Source organism: Acinonyx jubatus, chromosome B1 (assembly GCF_027475565.1).
Source record: "Acinonyx jubatus isolate Ajub_Pintada_27869175 chromosome B1, VMU_Ajub_asm_v1.0, whole genome shotgun sequence".
Taxonomy (NCBI): Eukaryota; Metazoa; Chordata; class Mammalia; order Carnivora; family Felidae; genus Acinonyx; species Acinonyx jubatus.
The window spans coordinates 157,208,610-157,232,489 of record NC_069382.1 but is presented as its reverse complement, the minus strand read 5'-3'; the positions used below and the strand labels follow the sequence as shown (position 1 = coordinate 157,232,489).

General features: G+C 36.2%; 1 protein-coding gene across 6 annotated transcripts in view; it reads left to right on the top strand.

Moving 5' to 3' along the window:
• The window catches only part of CEP135 (centrosomal protein 135), a 69,094-nt gene that overhangs the window by 19,018 nt on the left and 26,196 nt on the right, over positions 1-23,880 (top strand). For all 6 annotated transcript variants that reach the window (XM_027057159.2, XM_027057149.2, XM_027057155.2 and 3 more), the window contains 6 exons: positions 2,146-2,211; positions 4,322-4,460; positions 7,531-7,754; positions 12,494-12,646; positions 13,400-13,552; positions 17,502-17,579. In XM_027057159.2, coding sequence (XP_026912960.1) covers positions 2,146-2,211; positions 4,322-4,460; positions 7,531-7,754; positions 12,494-12,646; positions 13,400-13,552; positions 17,502-17,579 — 813 coding nt within the window. The remainder of the gene's footprint in view (positions 1-2,145; positions 2,212-4,321; positions 4,461-7,530; positions 7,755-12,493; positions 12,647-13,399; positions 13,553-17,501; positions 17,580-23,880) is intronic.

Below are 23,880 nucleotides of genomic sequence, written 5' to 3'. Positions count from 1 at the left end.
CTCTCTCTGCCCTTCCCACTTGTGCATATGCATGTAAGTTCTCTATCTCTCAAAATAAATAAATAAAATTTTAAAAAATAGTGGGAGAAAAACAGTTGAGAGGAAAAGTGGGAGAGGAGAACTCATGAGATACCTAGATTACATGCAGGTTGTCAGGTAGATAATTCTTGAAAAGGATTGTATATCCAGATATGGATACACTAAAACTACATGTATATAGTAGTTTTACATAATACTTGGGAAGTCTTCATGTTACCTCAGGAATGGGTATATAATCTAGTTTGAGGACCAGTACGCTACATCACTGAGTCAATTTTATGCAGTGTCATATCCACTAATTAGTACATTAAAAGGAACATACTTCAACATAATGAAGGCCATATATGAAAAGCCCACAGTTCATGTCATACCCTGTGGTGAAGATTGGAAGCTTTTCCTCTAGGATCAGGAACAATGCAAGGATGCCTATTCTCACCAGTTCTGTTCAATGTAGTACTAGCCAAAGCAGTTAGGTAAGAGAAACAAAAGGCATCCAAATTGGAAAGAAAGAAATAAAATTATGTTTCTGTGTGACATGATCTTATATGTAGAAAATCCTAAAGATTTCACAAAAACTTGAACTAATAAATTCAACAAAGTTGCAGGATACAAAACGCACAAAAATCAGGTGTGTTTTGATATGCCAATAATTAAAATCCAAAAGGAAATTAATAAAATAATCTCATTTGCAATATCATCAGAAAGAATAAAATACTTAGGAATAAACTTACCTGAGAAAGTAAAAAACATTGCTGAAAAGAATCAAAGAAGACAGAAATAAATGGAAAGACATCCTATGTTCATGGATTGGAGGACTTAGTACCCAAAGCAATCTACAGATTCAGTACAATCCCTATCCAAATCCCAATGGCATTTTTTTTTTATGGAAACAGAAAAAGATTATAAAATTATAAAATCTCAAGGGACCCAGAATTTCCAAAAGAGTCTTGAAAATGAAGAATATAGGGGCTCCTGTCTGGCCCAGTTGGAAGAGCCCGTGACTCTTGATCTCCAGATCATGAGTTTGAGCCCCACATTGAGTATAGAAATTACTAAAAGAAAATAAACTTAGAAAATGAAGAATATAGTGCAGTTTTAATTTTGTTTTTGTGATTCATGTTTCATTGCAACAGTCCTGTATCTCATTCCTCTCTTTCTACCTCCTTTTGCATCTTCTATGCTCATGCACACAACATACTGAATATAGCTTCTCAGGTCCCATTGGCATTGGTCAAGAATGATAGCTTGGCTCACAAAAGATTCCTTTTGGGTCAAAATGTTTTAACATTGGCATTCAGTGCTCTTGCTCTCGTTGGTAGTTGCAGGTGGAAAGATAGGAAAATTAGGAAATGATGGTGCCATAAAAGAACCCAAAAATTACGGTTCAAGGAAGACCCTACAAGCATGTAGGCAAAATATTTTTTAAGTGGTCGTCTTGTTTTAGATGTTATAAATAGCTCCCTGTAAGCATTCAGGATACCAAGAAATTAAAGAGAAGCCTGAATGTTGTCTCCTCTTCACTGAAATTGAGGCTTAAAACGGCTAGAGCCTCGGGGCGCCTGGGTAGCTCAGTCAGTTAAACGTCCGACTTTGTCTCAGGTCATGATCTCAGTTTGGTTCACGGGTTCGACTCCTGCATCGGGCTCTGTGCTGACAGCTCAGAGTCTGGAGCCTGCTTCGGATTCTCTGTCTCCCTCTCTCTCTGCCCCTCCCCTGCTCACCCTCTCTCTGTCTCTCAAAAATAAATAAACGTTAAAAAAATTGAAAAAAAAAGTAAAACAGCTAAAGCCTCTGGGCACATGAGTGGTTCAGTCGGTTAAGCCTCTGACTCTTGATTTTGGCTCAAGTGATCTCATGATTAGTGAGATAAAAGCCCTGTGTCAGACGCTGTGCTGTGCTGACAGCGTGGAGTCAGCTTGGAATTCTCTCTCTCTCTCTCTCTCTCTCTCTCTCAAAATAAATTTTAAAACAAAACAACAACAAACAGGTAAATCTCCCTGGTGAGAAGGATGACTACTTGAAAAATGATGGTCTTATTTGCAGTGTGACTTAGTGATAAGTATTCTTGACTTTCAGGTCTGTACTTAGTAAGTTTTTTATTCCTAGAAAGAGATTAAAAGAAAGCTTTCTGAAATGCGGGATCTTGAAGAAACAATGGCAAAACTTCAACTGGTAAGTAGTTATGTTGAATTGCTAGAACTTTTGGTAATAAAATTTGTGTGCTTTATATTGCATATATTTTTTAATTGAGATGTAATTTACACATTATATTCACTCTAGTAACAACATTTTCATCACTCCAAAAAGAAATGTCATACCCATTAGCAGTCACTCCCATTTTCCTCTGTTCAGCCTCTGGTAACTACGAATCTACCTCTATTTCTATAGATTTGCCTATTCTGGACAGTTTATATAAGTGGAATCATACAATATATGGCCATTTGTGTTTGGCTTCCTTCAGTTAGCGCAGTGTTTTCAAGGTTCATGCTTGTAGCAAGTACTTCCTTTTTATGGCTGAGTCATATTCTTTTGAATGGATATATTTAATTTTGTTTATATTTTTGTAATTCTTTAATTTCATATATAGTAGATTGCAAGTTAAATTCAAATTTGGAAAACCTGTTAGGAATACTCTTTTAACTACTTCAGGACTTGTCAGTTTAGTAATATTAAGACTAGAAATTGATAATTACTTTAAACATTGTTGACTTTTATTAAAGTACTCAGTCTTGGGGTGCCTGGCTGGCTCAGTCAGTGGAGCATGCGACTCTTGATTGTGGGGCTATGAGTTTGAGCCCTGGTTTGGGTGCAGAGATTACTTAAAAATAACATTTTAAACAAAAACACTCAGTCCTCTTTTAAAAAGCTTTGTTTAGTATTATAAACCATTTTCCTAGATATTATTTGTTCTGATAGTCTTCAAATGAAAAAAGTAGTAATCATCCCAGCATAAACCCAGAAATAGCATAAAGTTCTGTAGTCCAGAACTGACAGAATGTCTTGCTTACAGGTGGAAGGTCCTGGGTGGTCACCCAAAAGATGATTGGGGATTTTTTTAAATAGCCATTAAATGGGATGAGTTTCTGCTAAGATTAGAAACTGAGACTAATCCAAGTTTTTTCATTCTATATACTCTTTTATATGTATATGTGTGTATATGGTATATGTGTGTATATGTATATATACACACATATACATATGTATATACATACACACACACACGTATATATACATACAGACACATATTTCTCATATATACAGTGTAGCAGCAATGTTCTGGTGGCTTAAAGCAAATTAGAAAATGAAACTCCCCTCCCACCCCACCCCCCATGGAGCCATTGTGATATGCTGGCACATTGTAGGTGCTTGAATATTTGTTGATTTTTATGTGCTCACTGTGAATCGCAGTGGCTTCCTTTTTATTCAACTACAGGTATTTAAGTCAATACTGAATAATTGAATTAACTAAACCTGCTAGATGTTGTCTACTCTTGAATCTCAAAGATACTGTGAAATTCTCCCATGAAGTCAATAAACAGAAAGTGGATGTTTTGGTGATTTTTTACTAACAGTGTCATGCAGAGATTTTTGCTTTTGTTCACTACTGTTGTATATACACTATAAACAGTCAAATGTGATTCATAATGCTTGTCTGAGAATTCTGACCAAGTTTCAGTAGTATTGGCTGACAGTAAGATGCTGTAGTTATTTTCTGACCTTTTTTATTTTTTCCAGTAGTGCTATATTATATATTTTTAAGGTAAATATTAATGAAATTAATAGCTAACATTTATTAAGCATTTTCCATGTGCTAGACACTGTGCAGAGTGCTTCATAGCCTTAGTTCCATCCTCACAAGTGAATCTTTGGTGTCCAAGTACTGATCTTATCCCCACTGTGCAGATGAGGCAAAGAGAATGACCAGCATAATTACTGAGACATATGATAGTCTTAGAGCACTGTGTCTTTGTTCTGCCTTCCTTTAAAAATAAAGTTTTAAAACTTTTTATTCATTTTAAAAAGTAGGACAGTATGCTGGGCAAATGAAAACAAAATTTAATAACTCTCAGAAAGGAGCACTATTGACATTTGGGTTTTATGATCCTTTTAGCTACAATTGACAATTAACTCTAGTTGAAACCGTATACTTGACTAACTGAAAATGTGTGTCTGTGTGTATGTCAGTTACTCTTAATTTAAGGTACTACTAAATATTTATTTTAAGTGCTATGATATTTTATAAGGTTGTTAGAAACCTTAATTATAGTATTAAATTTTGCAGGAATTAAACTTATGCCATAAAGAAAAGGAGAGACTGAGTGATGAACTCCTTATAAAATCAGACCTGGAAACTGTTGTTCATCAGCTTGAACAAGAAAAGCAAAGACTTAACAAAAAAATGGAAAGTTTTGCAGTTACAGGTAAAATATAAAATGTTAATAACTTAAAAAGTGATTGTGATTTCCTCCTGAGGCATTATTTTTTCTTAGTAGATTATCTTTCTTTCATTCATTCAATGAATATTTGTGGAGTGCTTGTTATATACCAGAAACCATACTAAGTGCTGTAAATACAGTGAAAAATCTCTGTCCCTCAACAACCTTACAGGATTCTTTTATATTTTTGACTAGTTGGCACAAGGAACCCTGCTTGAATATTTTCCAGTAGAAGTATGTCCTTCTTTGAGGCAGATTATAGAATTAATTAAGACTAAGAGGAAAACTTCTGAAATAGTGAAAAATTGAAGGGCAGAATCTTTATAAGGAAATGTACTTGTATCACTTGAAAGAACACATTCATTCTCTTTCTCTCTCTCTCTCTCTCTCTCAGTAGGGTAACAGCACTAAATGAGTTGGTTTAGGAAACACCTAAGAATTCATCCACTCACCCATTCATTCAAAATGTTTATGAGCTTGTTGTGTGCCAGGCTGTTTCAGGTACTGGGTATATGATCGTAGTGAACAAAATATACAAGGTTCCTGCTCTTGTGGAGCCTTTGTTAGCACATAAATGAAAAAGCCAGTTTGAGATGATAAGGGGTAATAAAATAGGGGGAGATATGCTAGAAATTGACTGGCCCAAGGTCTCAGAGACAAGACACCAGCCAGATGAAAATTTGGGGCAGAGTTTCCCAGGCAGAAGGAATGGCAAGAGCAGAAGCCTGATGCCCTCAAACTCCATGTGTCTTGGAAAGTAAAAGAAAGCCAGTGTGCTATATTAAGAAGAGGCTATATCCTAGGCTGTTTAGCATCCAAGTGGATAATCTATTTGACCCCTTCTCTCCTTACTGGCTGTAAGCCTTGAGCACATTACTTAACCTCTCTATGCCTTAGTTTCCCTGTCTATGGTGTTAATGATGGTACCTACCCAAAAGATTGTTGTGAGGATTAAATGGGTTAATACATTAAAGTGCTTAGATCTATATACAGAAGTTTGCAGTTTACTTCCTTTCATAGCTAGCCATGACCTGTCATTTCAGTGTGATCTTTCGAATACATGAAACCCCCTATTTCTCTGTTGTGAATGCACCCTCCCTGCCAAAAATCCAGGCACAAGTCAACCAAAATATTTACCCTTTACACATTTACACATGAACAGTTAACCACTGCATGTGTATGCACCAGACGCATCAATAGCACTGTAAATTAGATGGTCCTGAATCTCAGCTGCGCACTCAATGATGTATGGAAATCTTACTCTGTATTTCTTACCACTTGATTTCCTACTCTCTGCAGAGAACATTTCAAATGTTTTCCATTCTCAATAAGGCTGTGACTCTCATTCCACTTCCCATTTTGAGTAGGCAATCTTCAGGTTCCCTAAGAGAATGGAAGCCATCGGGGAAGCCTTCTGTCAGTTTTCTGTCCCCAGATCCTAAACTGTCTGTCATTATCTTCCCTCATGTTACTGTGGAAGTATGTCCCTCTTAGGAAAGGCCACTGCCTCCATCTGTTCTCTGGATCTCTAATTTTAAAACTTTGCATATTAATAGTCTCCTTTCCATAATTTTAGTCTGTTCTGTTTTTGTCCATTGGCATTTAAACATGCTAACCCTGATATGTCTCCTGAGGCAAGCGAAGCAAAAGAAAAAATAAACTATTGGGATTACATCAAAATAAAAAGCTTCTGCATAGCAGAGGAAACAGTCAACAAAACTAAAAGGCAACCTGTGGAATAGAAGATATTTGCAAATGACGTATCTGATAGAGTTAGTATTCAAAATATATTAAGAATTGACAAAACTCAACACCCAAAAACCAAATAATCCAGTTAAAAAGTGGGTAGAAGACAGGAATAGACATTTTTCCAAAGAAGACATACAGATGGCAGACAGACACATGAAAAGATGCTCATCAGGAGTGCCTGGGTGGCTCAGTCGATTAAGTGTCTGTCTGACTTTGGCTCAGGACATGATCTCATGGTTCATGGGTTTGAGCTCCACATCAGGCTCTGCACTGACATTGTGGAGCCTGCTTGGGATTCTCTCTCTCTCTTATCTCTGTCCTTCCCCCATGTGCATGCACTCTTCTCTCTGTCTCTTTCTCTCAAATAAACTTTTAAAAAAAGAAAAAAGATGCTCATCATCACTTACCATCAAGAAAATGCAAATCAAAACTACAATGAGATATCATCTCACACCTGTCAGAATAGCTGATATCAACAACACAAGAAACAACGGGGGCTGGTGAGGATGTGGACAAAGGGGAATCTTCTTGCACTGTTGGTGGGAATGCAAACTGGTACAGCCACTGGAAAATAGTATGGAGTTTCCTCAACGGTTAAAAATAGAACTACCTTATAATCCAGCAATCACACTACTAAGTATTTACCCACAGAATACAAAAATACTCAAAGGGATACATGTACCCCGATGTTTATAGCAGCATTACTATAATAACCAAATTATGGACAGAACCCAAATGTCCATCGACTGGTGAATGGATGAAGACGAGGTGGTATATCTATACAATGGAATATTAGCCATAAAAAAGAATGAAATCTTGCTGTTTACAACAACATGGGTGGAGCTAGAGAGTATTAAGTGAAATAAGTCAGAAAAACAAATACCATATGATTTCATTCATATGTGGAATTTAAGAAATAAAACAAATGAGCAAAGGGAAAAAGAGAGGCAAACCAAGAAACAGACTCTTGGGGCGCCTGAGTGGCTCAGTCAGAAGAGCATGCAACTCTTGATCTTGAGGTTGTGAGTTCAATTGCCATGTTGGGTGTAGAGATTACTTAAAAGTAAAATCTTTAAAGAAAGAAAAAAGAAACAAACTGATGGTTACCAGAGAGGAGGTGGGTTGGAGAATGGGTGAAATAGGTGATGACGATTAAGGAGTGCACGTGTCATGATGAGCACCAGGTGATATACAAAGATTAATGATTTTTAGTAGCTTGTATTCTAAAACTTATTCAAATAATTTATTTGGCTAATTGTACAATTTATATCCAACACTTTTAATATTTAACTACTTGAACTTACAGAAAGAGAACTTACTCTGGAAGTTGAAAGGATGAGGCTAGAACACGGAATAAAACGTCGAGACAAGTCACCCTCTCGTTTAGATACGTTTCTGAAAGGTATAGAAGAAGAACGAGATTTTTATAAGAAAGAGCTGGAAAGACTCCAACATATAATACAGCGAAGATCTTGTTCTACAAATTATTCTACACGTGAAAAAATTCCAATATTTAAAACACTAGAAAAGGTAATACCTCTTTTTAAAGATGATTAATAGGCAAGAGTGAATTTTGATGAGCCAGCTTTTCTGGTGTTATTATTGTATTAAATATAACTTTATTCACACTTGCTTTTTAAAAGTTTTTCTTAATTTTGATTCTTATTTTCTTACATGACCTATATCCTGTAGGGACACTGCATTTATTAGGAAAACTACTTAAGAACAAAGTATAATGTACTGATTTTTGGAAATTAAGGAAAGATTGAATAGTTCATTAAGGGTGTAGGGTAAGTGCATGGACATCTGGGCTTCCAGAAACTGGAACCAGTAATTCATGCTACTGGACATTTCCTTTCTTTCTATCCTTTACTCTTGTTATCAGCTGCATTTTCTTTCTCAAAGCAAAGTGGCTTTGTCCACATGGCAGACAACATGGCTTCATACTATTCCCAGCCTTGGATCAGTCAGGAAGGTGGGTCACGTTGTACACACCAGACATCTTCCATGTTAACCATGTAGCAGGACAAGGTAGAGGGTGGGAATAAGTGTGGGGCAGATCATCCCATTTGTCTACTACAACCACATTTACAAGTTGCTAGTCTAAAACTAGGTAAAGTTAACCATGTTTCATGAGAGGTTAAAATTGTGTATCTTTTAGGTCTCAGTTATTTTCAGTGTTTCATGAGTATAATTTGAATTCTTCATTTTTTTTTTTTTTTTTTAAGCTTTAGAGCTATAGGAGTCCTGGAGGCTTATGATTCTAACATTATTTACACACTAGATAAAATTAGGGGAAGTTGGGATTAAAGTTAAAACTCAAAACATTTCATTTCAAATGTTTAAAAATATCAAGTCACTGTGACATATACATGAAGATAATAGGTTAAAAAAATTCAGACTTGGCTGAATTTACTTGTTTCATCATCTTTTTCTTGAATATCCTGTGTCTGTTGTTGAATGGTTTTGGGTTGTTTTATGATTAGACTCTGTTTTTTAACCTTATTGGCTAATGGCTGAATTTGATTTACTGGTGTCAGTAGAAACACTATTCTATGTTATCAGGTACAAGTAGAGGGAACTGGTGGGAAAACACTGTAAGTTAATTTATGTGTTTACTGAGTTGCTTTTTAAGCCCCATATATACTTAGGACTCAGAAAAAATAAATCACTGAATTGATCACCTTCATTATGTAGGAGAATCTTCCTGCAAAATGGTTGATTAGTTTAATCAAGCATTTATTAAATAAAACTGAGTAGGAAAATATCTGAAGGCCTTTAACATAATTATTTGATTTAATGAACTCCTTGATAGGGATTCACAATTGAAAAACAAGAGATACTGGTTTAGGAGAGACTTTTATCCCCTTCAACTTATTTTCTTAAAATATTCTAGTGTTAACTGACTCAGATAAAGAATTCATTTTCTAGAGTAGAGTATTCAGAGCATTTTGGAATTCTAATAATAAGTTGCAAGAATGGTAGGGAATTGTGGGTGTGTATGTGAGTAAAATGGGAGGAGGATAAAACAGTTGTGATGCACAGTTCTGTGCATCTGCACCTCAACTTGGGTATTTTCAACATGTTTAGAAACTACATGGCAAACAACAAAGACCTCACTAAAGCTGGATTTGGTACAAGCTTTGAGTTTTCAACTCCTGCTTTATGGCTCACTGTTAGGCACAGTTTCTTGGGATTGCAGTAACTTGGGAAAAAATTGCTATTTTTAATATCAGTGATCTTTGTCAAAAATACACCCGTTGATTCTCTGCTGTCTGCAGGGTGGGCACTGCCTCCTCTTACCTTGTACTCACTATGGTTCCAATTGTGAGTTTTGAGTATATTGGTAGTGGAAAGGGCTTTAGAGTTGGAGGCCTGATAGAAATTACAACTCTACAGACTGTCTTTATGACCTTGGATAAGTTCCCTCACTTCATGGAACCCCTGTTTCCTCATTTACAAAGTGGGGAAGTACATCAAGTCTAGATACAAAGTTCGGTTCAGTTGAGCAGACACATACTGAGTGCCAGCTATGAGTTAAACACTGGACATGAGATAAAGAAGACATAGTTCCTATGCTCGTAGCATTTAGTATTTTGCATGTGTGTGTATGAGCTTGTGTATGTGTGTGTTAGGAATGATGGAGTGGTATAAGGGCGTTATTAACATTTATGAACACAAATATAAATACCTGCATATTTATGTCCATACAGGATATATTTAGAAAAGGCTAGAGTTCCTGCTTAAGAAGGCCAAATGAGTGGATAAAGATGTATACACACACACACACACACACACACACACACACACACAGGAATATTACTCAGCCATCAAAAAGAATGAAATCTTGCCATTTGCAACAACATGGATGGAGCTAGAGTGTATTATGCTAAGTGAAATAAGTCAGAGAAAGACAAATACCATATGATTTCACTCATATGTGGAATTTAGGGAATAAAACAGATGAATATATGGGAAGGGGAAAAAAGGAGAGGGAAGCAAACCATAAAAGACTCTTAACAATAGAGAACAAAGTGAGGGTTGATGGAAGGAAGTGGATGGGAGATGGGCTAAATGGGTGATGGGTATTAAGGAGGGCACTTGTGATGTGCACGGGGTGTCACATGTAAGTGATGAATCACTGAATTCTACTCCTGAAACCTGTATTACACTATATGTTAACTAATTAGAATTTAAATAAAAAATTTGTGGGAGGGGGAGAAGGCCAGTCACTAATGTTAGAGAATTTATACATTTTACCTGGTGCCATGGTAGGCACTGAAGTTATGGTGAGTAAAACCAGATACCTACTATGTCCTTCACAGAGCTTACATTTTAATGGTAAAGATGTACTTTAAACACATAATCATATTAATAACTTTATAAGCTCATTTATAGTGTTAGTGAAGAAAAGATACAAGAAGGTTTCATAATGGTCTGAGAATACATACAGGGAGATCTAAATTAGATTGGAGGGGCACTTGGATGGCCTAGTCAGTTGAGACTCTGACTCTTCATTTCAGCTGAGGTCATGATCCCAGGGTTGTGGGATTAAGCCCCATGTTGGCCTCCATGCTGAGCGTAGAGCCTGCTTAAGATTCTCTCTCTTTCTCCCTCTGCACCTCTCCCCTGCTTATACTGTCTCTCTCTCTCAAATAAAAATAATAATATAAATAACTAAAAAATTTTAGATTGGAGAATCAGAAGATTCCTTAGAGAAAGTCACTGTTAAGCTGAGACCAAGACAGTAATAAAAATCTTTTTTTTTTTTAATGTCCCAACTTTCTTTATAACCAGACCCCCAGCTCCTACCCCACTCCAGATCTTCACCTGAGCTTTGGGGGAGAAGCTGGATGAGCAGCAACACTTTTGCCAAGCCCAGAGCTCAGAGAGATATGCAGAGTGAGCCCCTCACTTCTGGGCTTTTGCCCTAGCCCGCTGAATTTTGTTGGCCGTGGCCGCATCTGTGGCTCTAGTGCAGTGGGACAATACAAGGCTCAGCTCTGCTTCGTTCTAGTGCTCAATGACCACATCTGCAGAACTGTCAATCTTTATTCACAGAGTTCTCCTTTTTTAAAATCTATGTAAACTACCTCCTTTCTGTAAGATATTTTTAGGTAGATGTGGTTAGGTTACAGAGTTTCTCTTATACTTATCTAAGCCTTAATTAAGCCCTCAAACCCTAATCTGCTTTTGTCCTGTAAAATGTCTTGTCTTTTAAGTGTCCAGATAGTTAATCTCATCCATTATCCCTTGATTTTGCTTGTTTAACCAAAAGGATAACTTATTTCCAAGTGGCAGGTTAGGGGTACTTACAGATACCAAGTCTACATTGGACATGGTTATGTGCACGGTAGATAGTGAGTGACATAGATCAGAATGCTTTCCAGTGTACCTGATTATCAGATTATCCCTACGTGGGGCTTCTGCAATTAGTACCTAAATGCTAAGATATCTTAGATCCCAGGTCGACATTTATCACCTTTATTTTCCACAATAGTGAAGATAGTGGGTCTTTTGCATTAGACTAGAATAATAGGCATAATCCTGTTTTAGAAATGTTAGAAGTAGTTGCTTATTTGGTGAACATCCTTAATGTATACTCCTCGGTAGAAATATTTATATTTATCTCATTGCAAAAATAGACCTCACATAGGTTGGGGCTGGGACAGGTGGGGCGGTTGGTGTGGCTGGGAAATTGATCTTAGATTCAGTAAAAAAAACAAAACAAACAAACAAACAAAAAAGACACTGGGGAATGTGCTAGGCTGTAATAGTTAACATGCAGTGGGTAATAGGCACATACATACCCTCCTAGTCCCTCCCCTGGAGTGGGTTGTAAACTAATGGTTGCCAACAGTTAGTTAGCATGCATAATCACCTGGAGGGCTTGATGAGCCATAGTTACTGGGCCCTGTGCCCACAGTTTCTGATTCAGTCTGTCTGGGGTGGGCCCACAGAACTTGCATATCTAACAAGTTCCTAGTTACTACTATTATAAACAACTCCAGGAGAAGGACAGTTGAAGCATCTGATGGGATCTGATCAAGTGGTATCATTGGCAGTGGAGTCCCTTCCTAGGCATTTGAAGGCCAGGAGATTTGCCCCAATACTGCCTGCACTCTCATCTTCTGTTCTCATTTTAGATAAAAAATTGTGTTCTTTTATCTGTTAGCATTATTCAGTCACTGTCATTACCAGCATCCTGTGACAACCATATGGTGATAATTATAACAAGTGATAACTTCTGTTTTTAAATTATGTTTCAGGGTGATTACAACTCAGAAGTTCATCTGATCACAAGAGAAAGAGATGAACTTCAGCGTATGCTGGAAAGATTTGAAAGACATATGGAGGATATACAGTCCAATGTTAAATTGTTGACAGCAGAAAGAGATAAACTAAGTGTCTTATATAATGAAGTAAGAAATTGATTAAGCCAACAGATTCTATAGAATAGCTTAAGGGAACCAGTGTAAATCTTTTAAATTACTGTAATATATGGACCTTGTGCTATTTCTTCATAATTAGAATTATCTATTATTATCATCCTGTTCCTAAAGCAGAGATTTCTATTATTCTTTCATATTTATTCTCCTTCTCTAGTCTATGTGTCAGGTCTGTTAGATAGTCTCTTCTAAAATTACCTAGAACAGGTCTTAGCCTGATTCTGAGCCAAGTTTATCCTTGGGATTCAGACATGTTAATAGTCTGTCAAACAGTGGGTAGCACCCATGATTTGGATATATTTGTTCCATATCAATTTCCCATGAAATTCCACTGCCACTTTGAGAGAGGGAGAAGGGCATGTAAGTTAAAAGGTCAAGTTGAAAAAGCTGTTTTTACTTCTGAAGCTTTTTTAGAATCTGCAGTTGCAAATTGATTGATTTCTGGGCTTTCCACGTGGCTTGGATTTCAGCTTTCTTGGGTCTGCTTACTTAATTACTAATTGTCCACCTGCTGTCTGGTTTCCAAAATTCTGTAGCTTGCATTTCCCCTTAATCTCTTTGTCTTTTTGTTTTTTTTATTGTTGTTACTATTTTAATACCTTTTACTCATTTTGTTTAGATTTGGCAAGAGAGCAAAGTAGCATGTGTTTAGTTTGCCTTTGTTTTTTTTTTTTACATGGGAGCATGTCCAAAGCATTTTTTATTTATATATTTTAATTCTTTAAGGCTCAGGAACAGTTACGTGCCCTAAGACAAGAATCCACCCAAACCACAGCCTCCCATAATATTATTAGTCTTATGGAAAAAGAAAAAGAACTTGCATTATCTGACTTAAGAAGGATTATGGCAGAAAAAGAAGCTTTAAAAGAAAAGTTAAAAGTAAGTAATAAGATCGACTTATTTTTGAAATTTATGGAGAAAAAGGAGGTCTTTATAGATATTTTCCTGTAAAGTGATTATTTATTTAGGAGGTTGGCAAACAATGACACATGAGCCAAATCTAGACCATTGTATTTTTGTATGACCATGTGCTAAGAATGGTTTTTACATTTTTAAGTCCTATAAAAAGAGTATTTCATGACACACAAAAACTATGAAATTCAAATTTCATCATTGGTCAACGTTAGTGGAATACCACGCTCATTCATTTACCATAGTATTCTGTGTGGTTTCTATTGTGCTGCAGTGGCAGAGATGAGTATTTGCAACAGAAACTGGCCCACAAAGCCTAAAATATTTATTATCTGGTTCTTTATAGAAAATTACTGACCTCTGATCTCAATAGGAAGTTCCTCAGGTGGAGGGACATTATCTTTTTGTTGTTGTTAAAACAGCTTTATTGAGATAGTCACATGCCATTCAGTTTACCCATTTAAAATGTAAAATTCAGTGGTTTTGTATATTCACAGACTTGTTAAGCCTATCACCACAGTCCATTTTAGAGCATTTTCGAAAGGAAACTGTAAACCCCTTAGCAGCCATTCTCCATTTCCCCCCAGCCTCTTTGGGCCTAGGTAACCACTAAGCTACTTTCTGTCCCTGTGGATTTGCCTACTCTGAACATTTCATATAAATTGAATCATTCAGTATGTGGTTTTTATCTTCTGGTTTCTCTCACTTTGCATAATGTTTTCAAGTTCATTCATGTAGCATATATATGTTTTAATACTTTATTCTGTTTTATTGTGGAATAATATTCCATTGTATGGATAGACAGACAACATTTTAATTTCCATTTGTGTGGTTTCTACTTTTTGGCTATTATGAATAATGATGCTGTGAACATCCATGTACAGCTTTTTGTTTATATGGGTTTTCATTTAATCTTGAGTATATACCTAGGTTCATATGATAACCATAACCATTTGAGCAACTGCCAGGCTGTTTTCCAAAGCAACTGTAACATTTATATTCCCACCAGCACTGTATAAGAGTTCTAATGTCTCCACATCCTCACCAACACATGTTATTATCTGTCTTCTTTATTATCATCATGCTGGTGGGTATGAAGTAGTATCCATTGTGGTCTTGATTTGCATTTCCTTGATAGCTAATAATTTCAGGCATCTTTTCATGTGCTTATTTAGCCATTTGTATATCATCTTTGAAGAAATGTCTATTCAGATGCTTTGTCCATTTTTACATTGGATTATTATCTCATTGTTATTGAACTATAAGAGTATTTTATATACTTTCAGTACAAGCCCCTTATCAGATACATGATTTGCAAATACTCTGCCCCATTCTGTGGGTTGCCTTTTCATTTTCTAATTTTTTTTTAAATTTTTTTAAATGTTTTATTTATTTTTGAGACAGGGAGAGACAGAGCATGAACAGGGGAGGGTCAGAGAGAGGGAGACACAGAATCTGAAACAGGCTCCAGGCTCTGAGCTGTCAGCACAGAGCCCGACGCGGGGCTCGAACTCACAGACCGTGAGATCATGATCTGAGCCGAAGTTGGCTGCTTAACCAACTGAGCCACCCAGGCGCCCCTCATTTTCTAAATGGTGTGCTCTAAATGGCTTTAAAGCCATTTAAAGCACAAGAGTTTTTAATTTTGATGAAGTCCATTTTATGTATTTTCTCTTTTGTTGTTTGTGCTTTTGGTGTCCTGTTTAGGCACAGTATTTTATGTTTTCTTTTATAATCTCCAAAAAATATGTTAATGTACACAAAGCACTTAATAGAGTTTAGAACATTGTAAGAACTCAACATAGCTATTACTTTTACTATTATGGATTGTGTAGTTTACTTTCAATAGGTATTATTGAATTAATGCTTAGAAATCAGTAGCTAAAGTTAGGAATAAGGACATTAAAGCATTATAAAGGTAGTCCTTATTGCATACATTTTCAGTTAAAATTTTACCCCAACACAATACTTTTAATTGGGATCTTTTGGAATACTGCCTTCCAGAATGTGCTTTCTTATAAAAATAAGTGTTAAAACTACCAAATGGAAAACTTCTGTGCAATATGGCAACTTTTAGCACAAGCTACTGATTTATTCTTTTCCATATTTGTTGAAAGGACCAAGGAATGTAAAAACAGGGTTTAAAAATGCAGTAGACTAAAAGCTCAGAAAAAAATGATATTCATATTACCAGAATCTTTCTAGATTGTAGGAGGCAGGATTTATGAGCTTACAGTAGGTCTTTTACTTAAAACTAATCATCTCAATCCATAAGCTTCCTCTTGTAATTTCCTCTTATTCTGCTACCCACCCAGATGTCAAACCAGGCATCATCACTGACTCCTCTCTCCCTTAAAGCTCTTCTTGTCCTTCAATCAATCACCAAGTTCTATTTGTGCTACCTCTTAAATAATATTTAACATTTATTAAGCCCTTTTCATGTGGGAAGCTCTGTTCTAAGTGCTTTTTCCATGTGCTTAGTAAATCTTCACAATTGCCTTTTCAGATAGGTAATGCTTACAGATGTGGTCTCTGAGTTACAGTGAGTTTAAATAATTTGCCCAAGATCACCTAACTGTGAAGTCACATGGAGTCTGGCTCCTGAGCTCACGTTAGTTTCTCTTCAATCTGTCTACTTCTTTCCATTACTCCTCTGCCATCCTGTTCTGGCCATTATTCTTTCTCAACTGTAGTTGTGTATTAGCAGCCTCTCAAATCTATATTTTACACTGAAGTTAGAGTCATCTTTCAGAGGTATAAATCCGATCACATCACTTCCTATTTAAATCTGTTAACTGTTTTCAAAGACTTCAGTGATTGGCTCTTGCCTACTTCAAGTCTAGCCTTCTTTTCCCCAAACTTATCTCCCCATTTCCCACCCCTCACTTTCTTGACTCCAAGCTTAATGGACTTTTTCTTGCCCCCAGTTTTCTGTATAGGCTATTGAAAAATTGTTCATCTCTTTGAGTACCCTCACCTGGCAAATTCCCATTCATCCTTTAGAGCCAGGTTAAACATCATTTCCTCACATAGGAAGCGAACTCTAGGCTCTAGATTCCCTTTCAATATGTTGCCATAAAGTTCCTTTTTCTAGCAGAATATTCATGGTTTTATATAGTGTCTTGTTTAAGGTTTGTCTTTTCTACTAGTCTTTAGTAACTATGATGTCAGAGGCTTTATCCATTTTACTCACTATGCATTCCTAATACCTTGCTTGGTGCTTGGTATATAGTGTGTACTCAATACTGGTTGAATAATTTAATAAACAAAAAATGAATACAGTGCAGTGACCCTTCCAACCAGATATGTAATCCAAACATCGGGTGTCTATTTGTTTTTAATGAGTAACCTGGATAGAAGTATGAATCTACACTAGAAAAATTCTCAGAGAACACCAACTTGTATCACTTGTTCTACACTTAGTATCAGCAATAATTGGATAAGGTAACATAACTATAGAAATAGCACTTGTTTACACTGTTGACCAGCCCATTGTTGAAATTCTGATCTCTTGCATGGCCATGTAGTATTCTGTTCCTTTGTCTTTGTGATTTCTTCTTTGCACTCTCTTCCTCTGATATCTCTCATTAAGGCACACTCCTGATCTTACTTAACCTGCTCGGTTTTTCCCTTTATAGTTGTGCTAATGGATTGATCTAGATAAATTGTTAAAAACAAATCCATACCATTCTGTGTCTTTTGTTACAATTACACATGGAGGTAGAATATAAAAAACAAGAAACTCCTGTCACTTTTTTTTTTCGACCAAAAGCATTATTGTAAAATGTCTAATGATTTTCTTTCTAAAACATTTCCATGTTATAAAAAGACAAACAGAATAATACTGTAGACTTGTTTACTCTGGTAATTTTGTTACCTGATATGAATGAACATCTTCTATAAAATTTTTTTTCAGAATCTCCAGGAAATGAGTATTTTTGAAAAATCAAAATTAGAGAAAACTATCGAACATTTGACACGTGTTAATCATCAGGTAATTTATCAAACTGGATTTGGGGTATATTGTGTTGTATGAATAACTATTTCAATGATAGTTTCAATATACTATACTATAGGTACCCCTTACTGTATATTTTTAAAATTACAAAGTAGTGGGGTGCCTGGGTGGCTCAATCGGTTAAGCGTCCGACTTTGGCTTGGGTCATGATCTCACAGTTGGTGACTTCGAGCCCCACATGGGGCTCTGTGCTATCAGTGCAGAGCCCACTTCAGATCCTGTGTCTCCCTCTCTCTCTCTCTGCCCTTCCCCAGTGTGCACTTGCATGCACTCTCTCTCAAACATTAAAATAAAAGATAATATTACAAAATAGTGTTCTAGAGATGCTGTGTAACAGTTATTTGGAATGTGTACTCTGAAGGCTGACTATTTGGGTTCATATCCATCTCTGTTACCTATTACCTGTAGGTAAGCTACTCAAATTTTCCATCCCTCAGTTTCTTTATTTGTAAAATGGGAGTGATGCTAGTACTTAATTCTTAAGTTTTTGTGAAGATTAAATGAGTTAATATATGTCAAGAACTTAGAAGAGTCGCTGGCATTTGTAAGCATTCAGTAAGTATTAGTTATTGTTGTTTTATTCTTTTTAAAAAATCATTGTACAGACATGGAGGAAAAAATGAAATTTGTTTTCATTCCTTATTGCTTTCTCTATATGTAGAATTTTTTTTTTTAATTTTCTTTTTTTTCAACGTTTATTTATTTTTGGGACAGAGAGAGACAGAGCATGAACGGGGGAGGGGCAGAGAGAGAGGGAGACACAGAATCCGAAACAGGCTCCAGGCTCTGAGCCATCAGCCCAGAGCCTGACGCGGGGCTCGAACTCACGGACCGCGAGATCGTGACCTGGCTGAAGTCGGACGCTTAACCGACTGCGCCACCCAGGCGCCCCAATATATGTAGAATATTTTTAACAAATTGATATATGTGTTCTGACAGTCTTTTTTCTCTTGGTATTTCATTTTGGCTGATTTCCTTTACTGTGTCTTCGCTGTTTTTATTTACCATGTCTACTAATTTGATTATCTGTTTTTATCAACTTTGTTTGTCAGTTGGGTTTTGTTTTTTTCATCTCATCATGGGTTATATTTTCCTGATTCTTTGCATTCCTGGTTACTTTAGATGTCAGATATTGTGAATTTCACCTTCTTGGTTGGTGGATTCCTATAAATATTTTTTAGGTTTGTTCTGGGATATAGTTTAGTCGATGAAAGTAGCTTGAGACTTTTCAGTTTTGCTTTTAGCAAAACTGGGACCAGAGTAGCATTTAGTCCTGGACTAATTTTGTTCCACCACTGGGACAAAACCATTTTGAGTACACTATGTATTGCCCCATGAATTATGAGGTTTTCAAATGACTCATGGGAATAGGAATTACTCCATCCCTGTATGAGCCCTGAGTATTATTCCCTTTAACTTTTTGACGGTTTTATTCTCTGGCTTTCTCTTGAGTAGCTTCCTCTGTGTTGAGCTCTGCACTCGAGTGGTACCTTTAAAAGATCTCTGGAACTTTTAGTCTGTGTAGCTCTCCAGTATCTGCTCTGCAAACCCTAACTGCTTTGGCTTTCCTTGACTCTCAGTCTTGTCTTCTGAACTTAGGGGAGACCACCAACCTTCACCTGAGTTCCTATCCCTGTACCACAGCCTGGATTTTCTTGAAGCAGTAAGCTCATAGGTCTCATCTCATTTGTTTCTTGTCCCTCATGTCACTGTCCATCATTGCCTGATGTTCAGTGTCTGGAAAACCATTGTTTCATGTATCTTGTCCCAATTTTTAATTATTTCAGGTGAAAGGGTACCTGGCATTTCAGCTTGCCAGGAGCTGATAGTGAGAATTAATGAACTGAAAAATAGATCTAAAGTACTAGAAGTCATTGGAAAGAGATTGGGATACAGAAAATGTAAAATAAGTTAAAGTCTTAGAGAATAAAGTGAGAAAGTCTCATGTATTTTGTCAAAATTGTAGGATAATGTAATAGAATGAGAGATAGGTAGTATTTGAAAAGATAATGATTGATAATTTTCTAGGTATTTTAAAAACACAGTAATCCTCGGATTCCAAATGGACAGTGAATGCTAGGAGTATGACAAATCCCAAAGAAGATAAATAAAAAGAAAATCCATACCATTTTAATAGAGATGAGCAATATAAGATACTTATGTATGAATTTGGAGGACCTTTATAAAAAATATTATACAACCTTATTGAAAGACATTAAAGAAGACCTAAATAAGTGGAGAAATATATCAGGTTTATAAAAAAGGTGACAGACATCATGTTTATAAAAAAGAATGTAAATTCCCCTCAAATTGATCTATAGAATTGATGTAATTCCATCTGAAATCCCAAGAAGGTGGTGTGTGTGTGTGTGTGTGTGTGTGTGTGTGTGTAAATCAACAATAGATTTTATTATCTTTTTTGATGTTTTATTTATTTTTGAGAGAGAGGGAGACAGAGTACGAGAGGGGAGGGGCAGAGAGAGAGGGAGACAGAATCCACAAAGCAGGCTCCAGGCTCTGAGCTGTCAGCATAGAGCCTGACACGGGGCTTGAACCATGAACCACGAGATCATGACCTGAGCCGAAGTCAGATGCTTAACCAACTGAGCCACCCAGGTGCCCCTCGACAATAGATTTTAAATTTTACGTGGAAACAAAGAGCTAAGAATCACAAAGAAATTTTAAAGAAGACCATGGTGGAACGTAACCTACTAGGTATGAAGGCTTTAGAGTCAGTAATTAATCTAATCTAGTGGTAGATCACAAGGATTAAAAGAGAATGATAAAATCCAGTAGATAGTAAACCCAGAGATATATGAAAAACTTGATATATCAAGGACTCAGATCAATGGGAAAAGAAAGGATTATTTGGTAATTGTTTCTGGGATACTTGGCTATTCACATTATATGTGTATTAAAAAGGAATTAGAGGGCATCTGGGTGGCTCAATCAGTTAAGTGTCGACTCTGGGTTTCAGCTCAGGTCGTAATCTCACGGTTTGTGGGATCAAGCCCCGCTTGGGGCGTGCTGACAATGCAGAGCCTGCTTGGGATTCTCTCTTCCTCTCTCTCTCCCCTCCCCGCTCACATGCATGTGCTCTCTCTCAAAAATAAACTTTAAAAAAAGAAAAAAAGGAATTCATCCTACCTCAAATATACTATATGCAAAAATCAGTTCAAGTTGACTTGAAATTTAGAATGTTCAAGAAATAGCTACGAGTTTTCAAAGAAAATACAGGAGAAAATCTTTTTGACCTTGGGGAAATAATAATAACAGCAGTGACTTATATAGCATTTACTCTATGTTAGGTACTTTGTTAACATTATATGTAATTTTAATTTCAATAATAACCATAGGAAGTAAATGCTAATATTATCCTTATTTCATAAAGAAACTGAGGCCGGGGAGATTTGCCTAACATCACACAACCAGCAAGTGTCTGCTGCCAAAATGTATGCTCCTAAATACAAATGAAAGAAAACAGATAAACAGGGCCACATTGACAAGAACTTCTTTGGTTCACCAAATAGCCATAAATTGAAAAGACAAGCCACTGAGAGAATGTGCTGTACATTTCACCTAAAAAAAAACACAAGACGTAAATTGACACTTTATGGCAGAAGAAATTACAAATGGTTAATAAACATAAAAGGGGTTTTATCTCCGTAATAGCAGAAATACAAATTAAAACCATAGTAAAAACATTTCACATCTAGCAGAAAATTATATCACATCAGAAATTAACAAGTTATAACATTATTTAACAAGTATGTGTAGTGTCAGGAAGTGCAAACTGGTACCCCTTTGGAGGATATTTTGGCATTATCTAGCAAAGGCATATTCTGTGATCCAGCAAGTCCATTTCTAGACATGAACCTTGCTTGGAGGTCAGCAGACTATGGCCCCCAGAACAATTGTGGCCTCTAGTCTGTCTGTAATAAAGTTTTTGTTAGGACACAGCCATGTTCATTGTTACATATTGCCTGTGGCTGTTTTTGTATTACAACAGAGTAATGGCAGCAGACCATAGACCATAGACCTAGACCAGACCATAGACCATAATAGAGCCTAAAATAATTAACTCCCTGGTAGAAAATGAAAAACAATCTTGATGTCAGTTTTGAGGAAAATAGATAAATGGGAGTAGTATTTCACACAGTGAAGTATTACAAAGCAGTGAAAATGAATGAATAATAACTACAAACATCGGTGTGCACGAATCTTACAAATACAATGTCAAAGAACATGCAGTATGATTTTATCTACTTATGTAGAGTTCAAAAATATATAAACCTTAGGGCTCCTGGGTGGCTCAGTTGGTTACTCATCCAACTTCTGCTCAGGTCATGATCTCACAGTTCATGAGTTCTAGCCCCACATCGGGCTCACTGCTATCAGCGTGAAGCCTACTTGGGATTCTCTGTCTCCCTCTCTCTCTGTCCCTCCCCCCCCTCAAAAATAAATAAACATTAAAATATATATATATATATATATATATATATATATATATATATATATGAGTGTGTGTGTGTGTGTGTGTGTGTGTATATATATATATATATATACACACACACATTACACACACCTAAATTATGTATTGTTTAGGGATCCATACTGCTCACAAGTAGTTTCAAGGTTCAGGTAATATATTTTTATGCCAGATAATATAGGTACACAAATGTTCATTTTTTTTATTCTTTATACTATACATGTACTCTTGTTTTTACAAGGAGTTTTGAAATATTTTTAATGCAAAAAAAACCCCACAAAAAACAGTTTCCTTTCCTACCTCTTTATCCCCAAAACTACCACCCACAACATCTAACTCCTCCTGATGTTTATTTACCTCCCTGTTTCTAAATAATGTGTTTGTGATTGCTCAGTCTTAATTTATTGATTTAAGATTATTTAATGAATTTCTGTGATGTTAGATGATGACCTAGCACTCTTCCCTTTTTCTTCCCCCATTACTTCAAGCATAATTTTACTACATATAATATTTACTTTGGTAGTTAACTGTCTATATTATTATGACTTATAATGGCTCATGGGTCAGCAAAATGGGATAGTACCACTCTTGCCTTTTCTCTTACAGATCTTTTTCCTGGAGTTAATAATTGCTTTTGTTTTGTTTCGTTTTGTTTTTTGTCACTTTTCTGTTTTCATTAAACCCATTGCTAATTTTTGTTAAGAACTCCAACCTCTGCCACATGCCTTTCAATATTTTTTGAATATTCAAACCCATCAGTTCTGTTGTTTCCCGCTGAAGACTTTCCTTCTTGAGCTTTCTCCCTTCTTGCTCAGTTGTAGACTATGTCTTCCTCTTAAGAATTTCCTTGTCTCCCTCTCCTCTATTGAATCTCATATTTTCTTCTTTCTTGGTTTTTCCCTTTGTTCTGGTATGGCACATTCTCCAGTTTCCTGGAAAAGAATACATGGGAGGAATTGTTTTTGGTACACTACTTGTCTGGAAATGTCTTTATTCAGATTTCATAAGTTGATTTATGATTCAGCTTGTGTATATGGAAATCTAGATTAAAAATTATTTTCACTAAAAATTTTGAATACTGTTTTCCATTGTTAAATTTCTTTGAGATATCTGATACTCTTATGTTTCCTAGTCTTTTGTACATGATATGTTTTTATTTCTGAAAACATTTAGAATTTCCTCCTTACCTCCTGTTTTTAATTTCTTGGGTAATTTACTATTCTTTTTTTTTTTTAATTTTTAATGTTTATTTATTATTGGGAGACAGAGAGAGACAGAGTGTGAGCATGGGAGAGAGGAAGGGATACACAAAATCTGAAGCAGGTTCCAGGCTCTGAGCTGTCATCACAGAACCCAACGTGGGGCTCAAACTCACAAACCGTGAGATCATGACCTGAGCCGAAGTCGGACACTTAACCAACTGAGCCACCCAGGCACCCCGATATACTACTCTTATTTTCTCTCTCTGGAACTTTTTCTATTTTTAAGTAAGTTCTGTTCACATTATGGGGCTTGAACCCTTGACCCCAAGATCAAGAGTCATATGCTCTAACTATTGAGCCAGCCTGGTGCCCATCTGGAAATTTTATTAGTTGGTTTTGGACCTCCTAAAGAGATCTGAGGTTCTTAGCATTTCTCCCTTATTTTCTTGTTGATTTTTTATTCTTTCTGGGAGATTTCCTCAACTTTATCTTCTAAGTCTTCTATTGATATATTTTAAAATTTATATTTTTACTTCCCAAGAAAAATTTCTAGAAAGAGATGGGAGGAGCTCTCTGGTGTGTGATG